Raw genomic sequence first — 14,756 nt, 5'->3', positions numbered from 1 at the left:
TTGAGAAAGGTGGCAATAAATACTGATAAAGTTGAGGAATGCTCATCAAACACTTATTTGGAACATCCCACAGGTGTGCAGGCTAATTGGGAACAGGTGGGTGCCATGATTGGGTATAAAAACAGCTTCCCAAAAAATGCTCAGTCTTTCACAAGAAAAGATGGGGCGAGGTACACCCCTTAGCATCTACGGTCCATAATATCATCAAAAGGTTCAGAGAATCTGGAGAAATCACTCCACGTAAACGGCATGGCCGGAAACCAACATTGAATGACCGTGACCTTCGATCCCTCAGACGGCACTGTATCAAAAACCGACATCAATCTCTAAAGGATATCACCACATGGGCTCAGGAACACTTCAGAAAACCACTGTCACTAAATACAGTTGGTCGCTACATCTGTAAGTGCAAGTTAAAGCTCTACTATGCAAAGCGAAAGCCATTTATCAACAACACCAAGAAACGCCGCCGGCTTCTCTGGGCCCGAGATCATCTAAGATGGACTCATGTAAAGTGGAAAAGTTTTCTGTGGTCTGACGAGTCCACATTTCAAATTGTTTTTTGGAAATATTCGACATCGTGTCATCCGGACCAAAGGGGAAGCGAACCATCCAGACTGTTATCGACGCAAAGTTGAAAAGCCAGCATCTGTGATGGTATGGGGGTGCATTAGTGCCCAAGGCATGGGTAACTTACACATCTGTGAAGGCACCATTAATGCTGAAAGGTACATACAGGTTTTGGAACCACATATGCTGCCATCTAAGCGCTGTCTTCCTTGTTTCAGCAAGACAATGCCAAGCCACATTCAGCACGTGTTACAACAGCGTGGCTTCGTAAAAAAAAGAGTGCAGGTACTTTCCTGTCCCACCTGCGGTCCAGACCTGTCTCCCATCGAAAATGTGTGGCGCATTATGAATCGTAAAATACGACAGCGGAGACCCCGGACTGTTGAACGACTGAAGCTCTACATAAAACAAGAATGGGAAAGAATTCCACTTTCAAAGCTTCAACTATTAGTTTCCTCAGTTCCCAATCGTTTATTGAGTGTTGTTAAAAGAAAAGGTGATGTAACACAGTGGTGAACATGCCCTTTCCCAACTACTTTGGCACGGGTTGCAGCCATGAAATTCTAAGTTAATTATTATTTGCAAAAAATAAATAAAGTTTATGAGTTTGAACATCAAATATGTTGTCTTTGTAGTGCATTCAATTGAATATGGGTTGAAAATGATTTGCAAATCATTGTATTCCATTTATATTTACATCTAACACAATTTCCCAACTCATATGGAAACGGGGTTTGTAGATCACATGGCATTAAAAAAAATAGACTTCAGCATCAGCTCTGACGACACACCACTGACTAAATGCGGCAAAACTATCAAGCCAACTACCAAGTTAGCCTCCATTGTATAGCCTTCGTTCCTTTCTCTAAACTTAAGAAAGGGTACAAAAATGAGTGGAGGAGGTGGATCAAGCAAAAAGCCAAAATCGTATCACTTTCATACGGAATGGGAGGAGGACTTTTTTCCACGATGTAATTTTCGAAGTGCATATGCCTCATCTGTCAGACTATTGTTGCACTACCATTAAAGAAGGGAAATGTGGAGCAGCATTTTCGGACTGTTCATAAAAACTACGACACCGACTTCCGACCGACAAGCAAGCTGAGGAGGAGAAAGGTGAAGGAACTAAAATGCCAGTTCTCCGGGCAGCAGTCATTTTTCTCACAGCTAACTTCGAAAGCGAAAGCCGCCACAGAAGCATCGTTCCGCGTGAGTCATTTCATCGTTAAAAAACAAAAGCCCTTCCAAGACGTAGAGATGGTAAAAGAGGCATTGGTTGAAGCATTGTTTCGAGGCTTTAAAAATAAGGCAGAAATATAAGTTCTGGAACTTACTCACAGTGGAGAAGTACCCCAACATGAGGAAATGTGCTACCTTCTTGACTGCATTTTTCAGCTCCACATATTTATGTGAGTCAGCGTTTTCCCTCATGAAGATCATTAAATCCAAGTATCGTTCCACCATGACTGATGAACATTTGGAAGTGTGCTTGAGGCTGGCTCTCAGCAGCTCCTGTCCAAACTATGCATCCCTGACTGATTCCATCCAGTGCAAGTCATCAGAGTAAGGTAATGACAAAAAAAGTTACATAGTTAATTGTGTTGTGCAATATGGACTCATTCTGTTTTGCAAGGTACATTACCATACATTGTACGTATAAAGAATTCTCAATATATTTATTAATAAATATAAGTTTTGCATTTTTGTAGTACAAAACCCAAAACCAGTGAAGTTGGCACGTTGTGTAAATCGTGAATAAAAACAGAATACAATGATTTGCAAATCCTTTTCAACTTATATTCAATTGAATAGACTGCAAAGACGAGATATTTAATGTTCGAACTGAGAAACTTTTTTTTTTTTTTGCAAATAATCATTAACTTAGAATTTAATGGCAGCAACACATTGCAAACAAGTTGGCACAGGAGCATTTTTACCACTGTGTTACATGGCCTTTCCTTTTAACAACACTCAGTTAACATTTGGAAACTGAAGAGACCAATTTTTGAAGCTTTTCAGGTGGAATTCTTTCCCATTCTTGCTTGATGTGCAGCTTAAGTTGTTCAACAGTCCAGGGTCTCTGTTGTGGTATTTTAGGCTTCATATTGCGCCACATATTTTCAATGGGAGACAGGTCTGGACTACAGGCAGGCCAGTCTAGTACCCACACTCGTTTACTCAAAGCCACGCTGTTGTAACACGTGGCTTGGCATTGTCTTGCTGAAATAAGCTTGGTTGGCAGCATATGTTGCTCCAAAACCTGTATGTACCTTTCAGCATTAATGGTGCCTTCACAGATGTGTAAGTTACCCATGTCTTGGGCACTAATACACCCCCATACCATCACACATGCTGGCTTTTCAACTTTGCGCCTAGAACAATCCGAATGGTTCTTTTCCTCTTTGTTCCAGAGGACACGACGTCCACAGTTTCCAAAAACAATTTGAAATGTGGACTCGTCAGACCACAGAAAACTTTTCCACTTTGCATCAGTCCATCTTAGATGAGCTCGGGTCCAGCGAAGCCGGCGGCGTTTTTGCGTGTTGTTGATAAATGGCTTTGGCTTTGCATAGGAGAGTTTTAACTTGCACTTACAGATGTAGCGACCAACTGTAGTTACTGACAGTGATTTTATGAAGTGTTCCTGAGCCCATGTGGTGATATCCTTTACACACTGATGTCGCTTTTTGATGCAATACCGCCTGAGGGATCGAAGGTCAAGGGCTTAACCGCTTACATGCAGTGATTTCTCCAAATTCTGTGAAACTTTTGATGATATTACGGAGGGTAGATGGTAAAATCTCTAAATTCCTTGCAATAGCTTGTTAAGAAATGTTGTTCTTAAACTGTTCGACAATTTGTTCACATGTTTGTTCACAAAGTGATGACCCTCGCCCGATCCTTGCTTGTGAATGACTGAGCATTTCATGGAAGCTGCATTTATACCCAATCATGGCACACACCTGTTCCCAATTAGCTTGTTCACCTGTGGGATGTTCCAAATAAGTGTTTGATGAGCATTCTTCAACTTTCTCAGTCTTTTTTGCCACTTGTGCCAGCTTTTTTGTGAAACATGTTGCAGCCATCAAATTCCAAATGAGCTAATATTTGCAAAAATTAACAAAGTTTTCCAGTTCAAACGTTAAGTATCTTGTCTTTGCAGTCTATTCAATTGAATATAAGTTGAAAAGGATTTGCAAATCATTGTAGTCTGTTTTTATTTACGATTTACACAACGTGCTAACTTCACTGGTTTTGTGTTTTGAAGGTAGGTCATTTTGGCTTGGTCATTTTTGAAGTAGCTCGCATAGTGAAAAAGATTACCTCTGATTTAGAATAACACAACTTGGACATCTTTTTAACACTAATTCCGAACACAGATGACGTTTGATGGCGCCGACTTACGCTCTCCAGGCCCATCCCCCACAGCGTTATCTGGGTGTGCCTCCATCGGTTTCCACCCGTACTTCCCCACACGGAAGGATTGTACTGCGTCCCCTTCTTGACGAACACCTGCAGCATGCCCACGTGGTGGCCGGCCAGCTTGTGGCGGAACGTCAGACACAGGTTGCCCTCGTTCCAGGGAGGGGCCAAGGGGATGACCAGCCTCGCCCCGCGTCCCGTCCTCTTGCTGCCCACTTCTGGTATGGTCAGGTAGCGACCGCCTGGGGAGCGGGAAATAACATTAATTAACACACACACATAATTATTGGAAGTACATGGTTTTTATTGGACAGCCATACAAAAACATGGAAACATTTATATATTAGTGTACACTTTTTATTTTATTTTATTTTTTATTTTTTTATTTTTTTTAACAAAATTAAAAAAAAAAGCCCTTTTCAGCTTTTTTTTCATTTTGATTTTTTTTATGAATCCAATTTTTTTCTTTCTGTTAGTTATGACGCCTTTTCTGGACAATACTTTCTTCAGGATTCTTTTTGGCTGATATGGCCCAACTGTTGAGGAGCTTATGGCGCCCCCTGTTGCTATGGTAATGCAGGCACAAGACAGACTGCATTTTCAAGTCAACAGACAGGACATTTTAATATTTTCCAAAGTATAAAGTCAGAATATTATGAAGAAGAAAGTTACATTTCAAATTTTTCTGTCTAGAAAAAAGCCATACATCTCCTAAGAATAAAAGTATGTCAGGAATTGTTGATCAATAATTTAAAAATATATTTTCAAACATTTCATACTAGAAAAAAAATAGTACTTTCTCTCATGCTATTCTTGTAAAGTTAAAGTTTATTTGGCATCATTATGGTCATCCCTCGCCATATTGCACTCGAGATTTTGCGGCTTCCCTTTATTCCTTTTTTTAAAGCAAATTTGACATATTTTGGTCTAAATTAAAGTGACTGCAACTTGCTCAGAGTAACATTTTTTAAACCAAAAAAAACTGCGAACAACACCGGCTAGCTTTTGTCCCTCGTTTATCAAGACCAATTAGTTCCGGGCCTGACCGTGGTAAACTAATTTCCACACAGTAAGATTATTATTAATAAATAAAACATTTTCATAGTTAAAAAAAAACAGTTTGCCACCTTCTTCATATGTTTTCAACACAATTAGAGCACTTTACACAATAAATAACACCCATGTAGGGATTTTGAGCCCGAAGGATCCTCCAAGCGTCACTGCTATAGCCTTCACCCGGCCACTAAAACACAGCCACGACCTGGAAATACTTTGTCACACCCCGGGTAATTCGTACAAAGTTCAAACTGGGCTTCTATTCGCTGAAACCACTGGGATACTGAGAGTTGTTCTGCAAAAACTTCGTCAGCTTGACAGTCGCAGCTACAATCATTAGCTTTGTCGTTAGCATTGCTAATGTTGTTCTACCAGATGTTGGTCAACTTCATTGTCGCGGTGTAGATCGCGCCAATATTAGCGGCCTGTGTCGTTAGCATGTTCACCTGTGACCCTGAAACAGATGTCCTCCTTGGTGATTATATTTATCGATCGGCACAACGTAATAGTTGTTGAATACAACTTTCCTTTTTTTTAGCCCAAAAATATGTAGTTTTTTTCACACAAAAAAAAATCTGTGATGTAGTAAATTCCGCAACATATAAAGTGCGATGTAATGAGAGACTACTGTACTTGTTTAAAATAACTTCTTTTTTTTTAATGAAATGAAAACCACTAGAACTAAGAAAGTCATTCAACCGACCGGTCACTCAAAGACAACAATTTTGTATTTCCTATTGGTACATGATGGAGAACGAGCCTGAAGTACATATTGCATGAGTGCGGTACCCAAGTAAATGCTGTACAATATTATTACATTATTTCATAAAACTACTGTAGTTGTTTGTAGGTCAATCTATTGCAGAGCGATTCAACTACATAATGAAGAGGGCCACAATTTCGAGAGCCAAGGGCTCAGGGGCCGAACATCGAAATTTGGATGTTTCCACAGAAAGTGCCTCCGCGGGTTATGTTCCTTTGAGGCTGTGTTTACTTAATTGCAAAGTAAACACATCGGCTTTAACACTGCACTGTCAATAAATTAATTATTCTGCCCTCACCACTCGTTTCCAGCGTGTGCAGCTAGACAGATAGTTAACGGTATGCAGAAATGGAAGCTCCAGACGTTTTGTTGAGGATTGATGTTCCTTCTTTTGAATTATTTTCCTTCTTTAGTTTTATTTCTTTACATTTCTTCCTAAATTTAGGTTTGTAAGACTAAAAATATATACATGACAAAAGTATAACGTCCATTGTGTATTTTAAATAAATAAAATAGAAGGTTTAGTTTTGATATATTCACACAATAAACTACAGACATACTTGCCAACCTTGAGACCTCCGATTTCAGGAGGTGGGTGGTGGTGGGGGGGGGGGGGGGGGGGGGCGTGGTTGGGGGCGTGGTTAAGAGGGGAGGAATATATTTACAGCTAGAATTCACCAAGTCAAGTATTTCATATATATTTATATATATATATATATAAGAAATACTTGACTTTCAGTGAATTCTAGCTATATATATATATATATATATATATATATATATATATATATATATATATATATATATATATATATATATATATATATATATATATATATATATATATATATATATATATATATATATATATATACATATATATATATATATATATATATATATATATACATATATATATATATATATATAAGAAATACTTGACTTTCAGTGAATTCTAGCTCTATATATATATATATATATATTTATTTTATTATATATATATATATATATATATATATATATATATATATGCTGTTGTTGTGTGTTGTTACCGCGTTGGGAGGACGTTAATGAAACTGCCTAACAATAAACCCACATAAGAAACCAAGAACTCGCCCTCAATCATTCTACAGTTATAACGTGATTGGGCAGGCACGCTGTTTATATTGTGGGAAAGCGGACGTGAAAACAGGCTGTCGACACGTCACTCAGGTCCGCATGGAGCTGGAGGGGGCGTGGCCTCCAGCTCCGCCTGAATTTCGGGAGAAAATTTGTCCCGGGAGGTTTTCGGGAGAGGCGCTGAATTTCGGGAGTCTCCCGGAAAATCCGGGAGGGTTGGCAAGTATGCTTAGGACATCTCTGAAGGTCTCTTAAATATCGTAGAGAGTATTAGTGATTCTTAGACTTAAGACAGTTGATAAATAGCTTTTATTCTTAAGTTTGAGAGTAGGACTAAATTTCGCAAATTCTCAGGACTTAAGTGTAAAATGGCACTCTAAGACGCTTGATAAATACGTCCCCAGGCCCATAGTCTCCTGCAGGAGAGAATCTGGAGAACACACAATACCTGCTGCTTTTTTCAGACGATTTTTTCTTTGTTACCTATTTCTTCCTCTTTGTTGGTGGTAACTATTTTTTGTTAGTTGCGGCTATTTCTTCTTCGGCGTTGGCGGCTTTTATTTCTTCTTTGCTGAATGTGGCTGTTTCTTCTTTGTTAGTCGCTGCTATTTCCTGTTCATTGTTGAAGGCTATTTCTTCTTCCTTGGCGGCAGCTATTTCTTCTTTGTTGTTCTGCTGCGATTTCTTCCGGTTAATCTACAGTCCTGGTTCCCATCAATGCCCAACCCTAATTACAACTATGAAAAAAGGCAATGGAATTAGAATATAATAAAGTAGCTTTGTTCTGTTGGTGAGAGCCTACAATAAAATGAAAGAGACAAAAAGCTGATAATGTATGCTCATCATGGTATCGCTCGACTTTGTGTGTAAACACACGTTTATTTGTGCCAAGAAGCATGAATGTGAAGTGATAACTTTTGAGAAAAAATCTTTTTAGTCTTGCTGGACTGAGCCACTTGACAAAGAAGACACAGAAATAGTGAAGAGTTTTTGTGGACCACCGAGTCGTCTAAAGACCACCGTGGTCATTTGAGCCTCAAGTCTATCTCATTTGCATGACTTTAAATGCAAACATCAAGTCTTCACCCTGGCCTGTCATTGACAACTAAATGGACACATTGTACACGTTTACATTGTGAGACACTAATGGAAGTCAGCTATTTGCACTAAAGTCATTGCCAAACAACAGTTTGTTTGTTTGAGTCTGCAGAGGCCCTTCAATTACCTGCCGGGTCAGGCGTCGTCTCCCAGTGCACGTCTCCGCCCTGGTCTGTGATCCAGCCACAAAGGCCGTCGTCAAAGGAGCAGCTCAGGAAGCCTGAATCTGAAAAACGCACAATTGGACGAAATAACTTGAGTCTCAACTCTCAGCTTCGTTTGAACACAACAACCATCTAACAATACGTTAAAGCTTCAAAGGCAAAAGGGGGAATTGCCTGTCAGAAAAATAGATTTTCAAGAAAAATATGCTCCTGAGACTTAGCGTCCTGTGCAGTGGACACTCGTTTTTGGTCTTTTTCTTCTGTCTGATCCACACATTTTGAAAAATAAAATAAAATAAAAAAGTCCTGTTATGCAAAACTCAAGAGTCCACTGCAGTCGACATACTTCAGAATCAGAATCAGAAATACTTTATTAATCCTCTGAGGGGAAATTCAGGATTCCAGCACAATCCCATTCAAGATCAGACAAACATTACAGGGAGACAGAACAGGATCGCTCACAGGTCTGCCAACTTCCGGCGCCCCTTACAAAAAAGGTGATAAACAGGTAAACGTAATACAAATTAAAAAAATTACGTCTAAGCCTGGGCCCCTGGAGAGGGGGTTCAGACAGAGGCCAAGGAAAACAAAAACCTCAAAGCCATAGCACACATAAGCACGTGTGTAAGAGGGAAACATCAAAGAACACATATTTTTAAACATCTTGCAGATGCACAAAATTTTAAGTTGACGCCTTGTGCCGAATTGGCTATTTTTGGAATTCCACCAAACGATCAAAAAATTAAGCAGACTTTTAGGGGTACTATCGCCTTTGCAGTATTAATAGCTCGTAGAATTATTTTATTGGAGTGTAAATCTCAGTTTGCCCCCAAGGCATCCCTATGGCTTAAGGACCTCATGTTATTCTTAGATTTAGAGAAAATTAAATATAATCTGAGGGGTACACCAAAACAATTTGACTTGACCTAGGGCTGCATAATTAGTTACATAGCTAAATTAAAGACACTATAGGATAAACGTGACACTCACTGTTGAGAATGAACCTTTTTACTTACCTCAACTCTTTTTGTTGTTGTTGTTGTTGTTTTTATTCAGTGACACTTCTCTGTATGTTTGTGATTTACATTTTTTGTTGTTAGCTTTTTTTTCCTTTTAGTCAATTATTGTGATTCTCTATCTGCTTGTGGTGAAGAGGAAGGCAGTACATTGCTACCCACTGTGACGGAAATGTAGGACGAGGGGTGGGAGGGAGTGTCATTATTTTACTTTAATATATATATATATATATATATATATATATATATATATATATATATATATATATATATATATATATATATATATATTTGTCTTGCTGAAATAAGCAGGGGCGTCCATGGTAACGTTGCTTGGATGTAATGGTAATGTTGCTCCAAAACCTGTATGTACCTTCCAGCAGTAATGGCGCCTTCACAGATGTGTAAGTTTGTATCAGTCCATCTTAGATGAGCTCGGGCCCAGCGAAGCCGACGGCGTTTCTGGGTGTTGTTGATAAACGGTTTTCACCTTGCATAGGAGAGTTTTAACTTGCACTTGCAGATGTAGTGACCAACTGTAGTTACTGACAGTGGGTTTCTGAAGTGTTCCTGAGCCCATGTGGTGATATCCTTTACACACTGATGTCGCTTGTTGATGCAGTACAGCCTGAGGGATCGAAGGTCACGGGCTTAGCTGCTTACGTGCAGTGATTTCTCCAGATTCTCTGAACCCTTTGATGATATTACGGACCGTAGATGTTGAAATCCCTAAATTCCTTGCAATAGCTGGTTGAGAAAGGTTTTTCTTAAACTGTTCAACAATTTGCTCACGCATTTGTTGACAAAGTGTTGACCCTCGCCCCATCCTTGTTTGTGAATGACTGAGCATTTCATGGAATCTACTTTTATACCCAATCATGGCACCCACCTGTTCCCAATTTGCCTGTTCACCTGTGGGATGTTCCAAATAAGTGTTTGATGAGCATTCCTCAACTTTATCAGTATTTATTGCCACCTTTCCCAACTTCTTTGTCACGTGTAGCTGGCATCAAATTCTAAAGTTAATGATTTGCAAAAAAAAAAAATGTTTATGAGTTTGAACATCAAATATCTTGTCTTTGTAGCATATTCAACTGAATATGGGTTGAAAATGATTTGCAAATCATTGTATTCTGTTTATATGTACATCTAAAACAATTTCCCAACTCATATAGAAACAGGGTTTGTAGTTTGCGCGCGGACCATGTCAGCAAGGTACATAAGCTTTAACTTGTTTTTATTATAGGAGCAACATGGTTGTTAGCGTGTTTGAGAGCACCAGAGAGACTTCTGTGTGTGTGTGCGCGTTAACAGTTCAGCTTGCCTTGTTGTTATTTTGATAATAAGGAGTTTGTTAATCCATTACCCCCATGTTATAATTGCTTGATCTACCAACCCCGTTTCCATATGAGTTGGGAAACTGTGTTAGATGTAAATACAAACGGAATACAATGATTTGCAAATCCTTTTCAACCCATATTCAGTTGAATATGCTACAAAGACAACATATTTGATGTTCAAACTGATAAACTTTTTTTTTTTGCAAATAATCATTAACTTTAGAATTTCATGCCAGCAACACGTCACAAAGAAGTTGGGAAAGGTGGCAATAAATACTGATAAAGTTAAGGAATGCTCATCAAACACTGTACATCAAGCAAGAATGGGAAAGAATTCCACCTGAGAAGCTTAAAAAATGTGTCTCCTCAGTTCCCAAACGTTTACTGAGTGTTGTTAAAAGAAAAGGTGATGTAACACAGTGGTGAACATGCCCTTTCCCAACTACTTTGGCACGTGTTGCAGCCATGAAATTCTAAGTTAATTATTATTTGCAAAAAAATTAATACAATTTATGAGTTTGAACATCAAATATCTTGTCTTTGTAGTGCATTCAATTGAATATGGGTTGAAAATGATTTGCAAATCATTGTATTCCGTTTATATTTAAATCTAACACAATTTCCCAACCCGTATGGAAACAGGGTTTGTACATTATAGTAGGGTTGTACGGTATACAGGCATTAGTATAGTACCGCGATACTAATGAATTATATTCGGTACTATACAGTCTCTGAAAGGTACCGGCATTGGTATCGGTGCTACTTGGTATCGGATTTATACCCAAATTTGTGGTATCATCCAAAACTAATGTAAAGCATCCAAACAACAGGAGAATAAATGATTATTACATTTTAACCGAAGTGTAGATAGAACATGTTAACACAGAAAATAAGCAGATATTAACAGTAAATGAACGAGTAGATTAATAGTGTGTGTGTGACAATCATTGGTACTTTAACTTATAATACATTTTTACAGTTTGTCCCTCATAATGTTGACAAAATAATAGAATGGAAAATGAGTGTTATTGTGGTCCCCTTTATTAAGAAAAGTATCGAAAAGTACCGAAAAGTACCGAAAAGTATCGAAATAATTTTGGTACCGGAACCAAAATATTGGTATCAGGACAACACTACATTATAGTGTCTTAAAGGTGTGAAGTATTTTACAAAAACAGGGACTTTGTCGAAGCCAATTAATTATGTTTAAATTTACTATGTTTCCATGCACCAAATTATTCTGATTTCTCAAATTATTTTTTATTTTTTATTTACTGTGAAGTGCCAGTGTCCATGCACTCTCTCTAATGTGACTATTGCTCATAGACCACGTGCCTTTCGTACACTGGGAGGCGCTTATTTCTTTTTCGCACTAATGAATGTATTGCCTTTTCGACTATGACGTCACACAAAGCATCTTCGCGGCTCCTCACAAGTCCACAGCCCAGTTCTTGTTGTACCTGATGTCTGCTGTAAAATTGACACAGATTACAAACGTTACATCTATTATGCCTGTGCTGATGTTAAAGGGGAACATTATCACAATTTCAGAAGGGTTAAAACCTTTAAAAATCAGTTCCCAGTTTTTTTCTAAATTTTACCCATCACGCAATATCCCCCAAAAAAGCTTCAAAGTGCCTGATTTTAACCATCGTTATATACACCCGTCAATTTTCCTGTGACGTCACATAGTGATGCCAACTCAAATAAACATGGCGCATAGAACAGCAAGCTATAGCGACATTAGCTCGGATTCAGACTCGGATTTCAGCGGCTTAAGCGATTCAACAGATTACGCATGTATTGAAACGGATGGTTGTAGTGTGGAGGCCGGTAGCGAAACGAAATTGAAGAAGAAACGAGGCTATTGAGCCATATCGGTTTGAACCGTATGCAAGCGAAACCGACGAAAACGACACGACAGCCAGCGACACGGGAGAAAGCGAGGACGAATTCGGCGATCGCCTTCTAACCAACGATTGGAATGTGTTTGTTTGGCATTAAAGGAAACTAACAACTATGAACTAGGTTTACAGCATATGAAATACATTTGGCAACAACATGCACTTTGAGAGTGCAGACAGCCCAATTTTCATCAATTAATATATTCTGTAGCCATACCCTCATCCGCGCTCTTTTCCTGAAAGCTGATCTGTCCAGTTTTGGAGTTGATGTCAGCAGGCCAGGGAAGCTAGGGTCGATATTCTTCTCTTGATCATCTTTGGTGGCATAAGGGACGGTGTGAGCCAAGACATCCAGGGGGTTTAGCTCGCTCGTCTGCGGGAACAAACTGCCGCCATTGCTTGCCGTGCTACCGAGGTCCTTTGTCCCTGAATTGCTCACACACTCCGGCAGATTCAATGGGGGTCTGGCGGCAGATTTCTTTGACTTTATCGTTGGAAATGCATCTGCTTTGAGTGTCGCAGGATATCCACACATTCTTGCCATCTCTGTCGTAGCATAGCTTTCGTCGGTAAAGTGTGCGGAACAAACGTCCAATTTCTTGCCACTTTCGCATCTTTGGGCCACTGGTGCAACTTGAATCCGTCCCTGTTCGTGTTGTTACACCCTCCGACAACACACCGACGAGGCATGATGTCTCCAAGGTACGGAAAACAGTCGAAAAAACGGAAAATAACAAAGCTTATTTGACTCGGTGTTTGACAAAATGGCGGATTGCTTCCCGTTGTGACGTCATCGCTCCGAGAGCGAATATTAGAAAGGCGTTTAATTGGCCAAAATTCACCCATTTAGAGTTCGGAAATCGGTTAAAAAAATATATGGTCTTTTTTCTGCAACATCAAGGTATATATTGACGCTTACATAGGTCTGGTGATAATGTTCCCCTTTAAATAGCAGACAGCAAGATTGCGCTATAAACATGACACTACTACTAAGAAGGTCTCGGAGTTGTAGAATGCAGGTCCGAAGTAAAGACTGGGGGAAAGAGTTGTTTTTTTAGGAATGGAAAGAAAACTTTCATATGTTTCGAGGTTTATTCAATAAGCTCTGTGGATTGATGGAAGTCCGTAATAAAAGACCGGCCGTGCCCCGTTACCGCTTCAAATGAGGGCTGCTATTGTTGTAGACAAGCCTGCCAGTTGTGTGGAATACAGAGTTATTGTTAATCAGTTTGCAGCACACAAATGCAGCCTGAAGAGGTTTGTGCACACCTTCTCCCTTGCCTTGTATTACACCTGCTTCATTTTCTTCCATCTCATTCCCATTGGTTCTGGAGTCCGACATTCTTCATTTCCTTCCCTACCTTCTAAAATAAATCTCTGTTTCTTTCTTTCTCCCATCGATGCACTTCAAAATGTTCAGTTCTTTGAATTTGTGAAGCAAAAATACAGAATACTCTTCATTCCAGTTGTCGCCTATTTTTTTATTGAACGGGATCCGTTTCCGGGTTATATCTGTGTGCTAAGACTGGCACATGCACGATACTTGAGGGATCTGGGTGTGTTAATACGACTTTTCAAAAGCCAAACACGATCAAATTAGAGTGTTTCCATGGGTTGTAGAATGACTATTTTGAACCGAATGATTTGATAATTTAGACTAATTCAGTGCATGCAAACATAGTCGTTGTTTCCTTTGGGGAACTCCGCTTTACTATACAAACTTTTCAATTCACGAACCATGTGTAAGTTGGTAAATGGTCAGTGTACGTCGCGGCCATTCATTTTTTGTTTGGAGTAGAACAATAGTTTAAAGGGGAACATTATCACTAGACCTATGTAAGCGTCAATATATACCTTGATGTTGCAGAAAAAAGACCATATATTTTTTTAACCGATTTCCGAACTCTAAATGGGTGAATTTTGGCGAATTAAACGCCTTTCTAATATTCGCTCTCGGAGCGATGACGTCACAACGTGACGTCACATCGGGAAGCAATCCGCCATTTTGTCAAACACCGAGTCAAATCAGCTCTGTTATTTTCCGTTTTTTCGACTGTTTTCCGTACCTTGAAGACATCATGCCTCGTCGGTGTGTTGTCGGAGGGTGTAACAACACGAACAGGGACACTCAAAGCAGATGCATTTCCAACGATAAAGTCAAAGAAATCTTCCGCCAGACCCCCATTGAATCTGCCAGAGTGTGTGAGCAATTTAGGGACAAAGGACCTCGGTAGCACGGCAAGCAATGGCGGCAGTTTGTTCCCGCAGACGAGCGAGCAAAACCCCCTATCAACTCTAGCTTC

At 39.4% G+C, this 14,756-nt stretch overlaps 1 protein-coding gene across 6 annotated transcripts in view; it reads right to left on the bottom strand.

Annotated features, from left to right (window-relative positions):
- The window catches only part of npnta (nephronectin a), a 172,876-nt gene that overhangs the window by 3,137 nt on the left and 154,983 nt on the right, over positions 1-14,756 (bottom strand). For all 6 annotated transcript variants that reach the window (XM_061983890.1, XM_061983891.1, XM_061983893.1 and 3 more), the window contains 2 exons: positions 8,157-8,255; positions 3,976-4,235 (listed from right to left, as the gene is read on the bottom strand). In XM_061983890.1, coding sequence (XP_061839874.1) covers positions 3,976-4,235; positions 8,157-8,255 — 359 coding nt within the window. The remainder of the gene's footprint in view (positions 1-3,975; positions 4,236-8,156; positions 8,256-14,756) is intronic.

Source organism: Nerophis lumbriciformis, linkage group LG25 (genome assembly GCF_033978685.3).
Source record: "Nerophis lumbriciformis linkage group LG25, RoL_Nlum_v2.1, whole genome shotgun sequence".
NCBI classification, from domain to species: Eukaryota; Metazoa; Chordata; class Actinopteri; order Syngnathiformes; family Syngnathidae; genus Nerophis; species Nerophis lumbriciformis.
The sequence above is the reverse complement of the archived record's forward strand: the minus strand, read 5'-3'. Positions and strand labels throughout refer to the sequence as shown.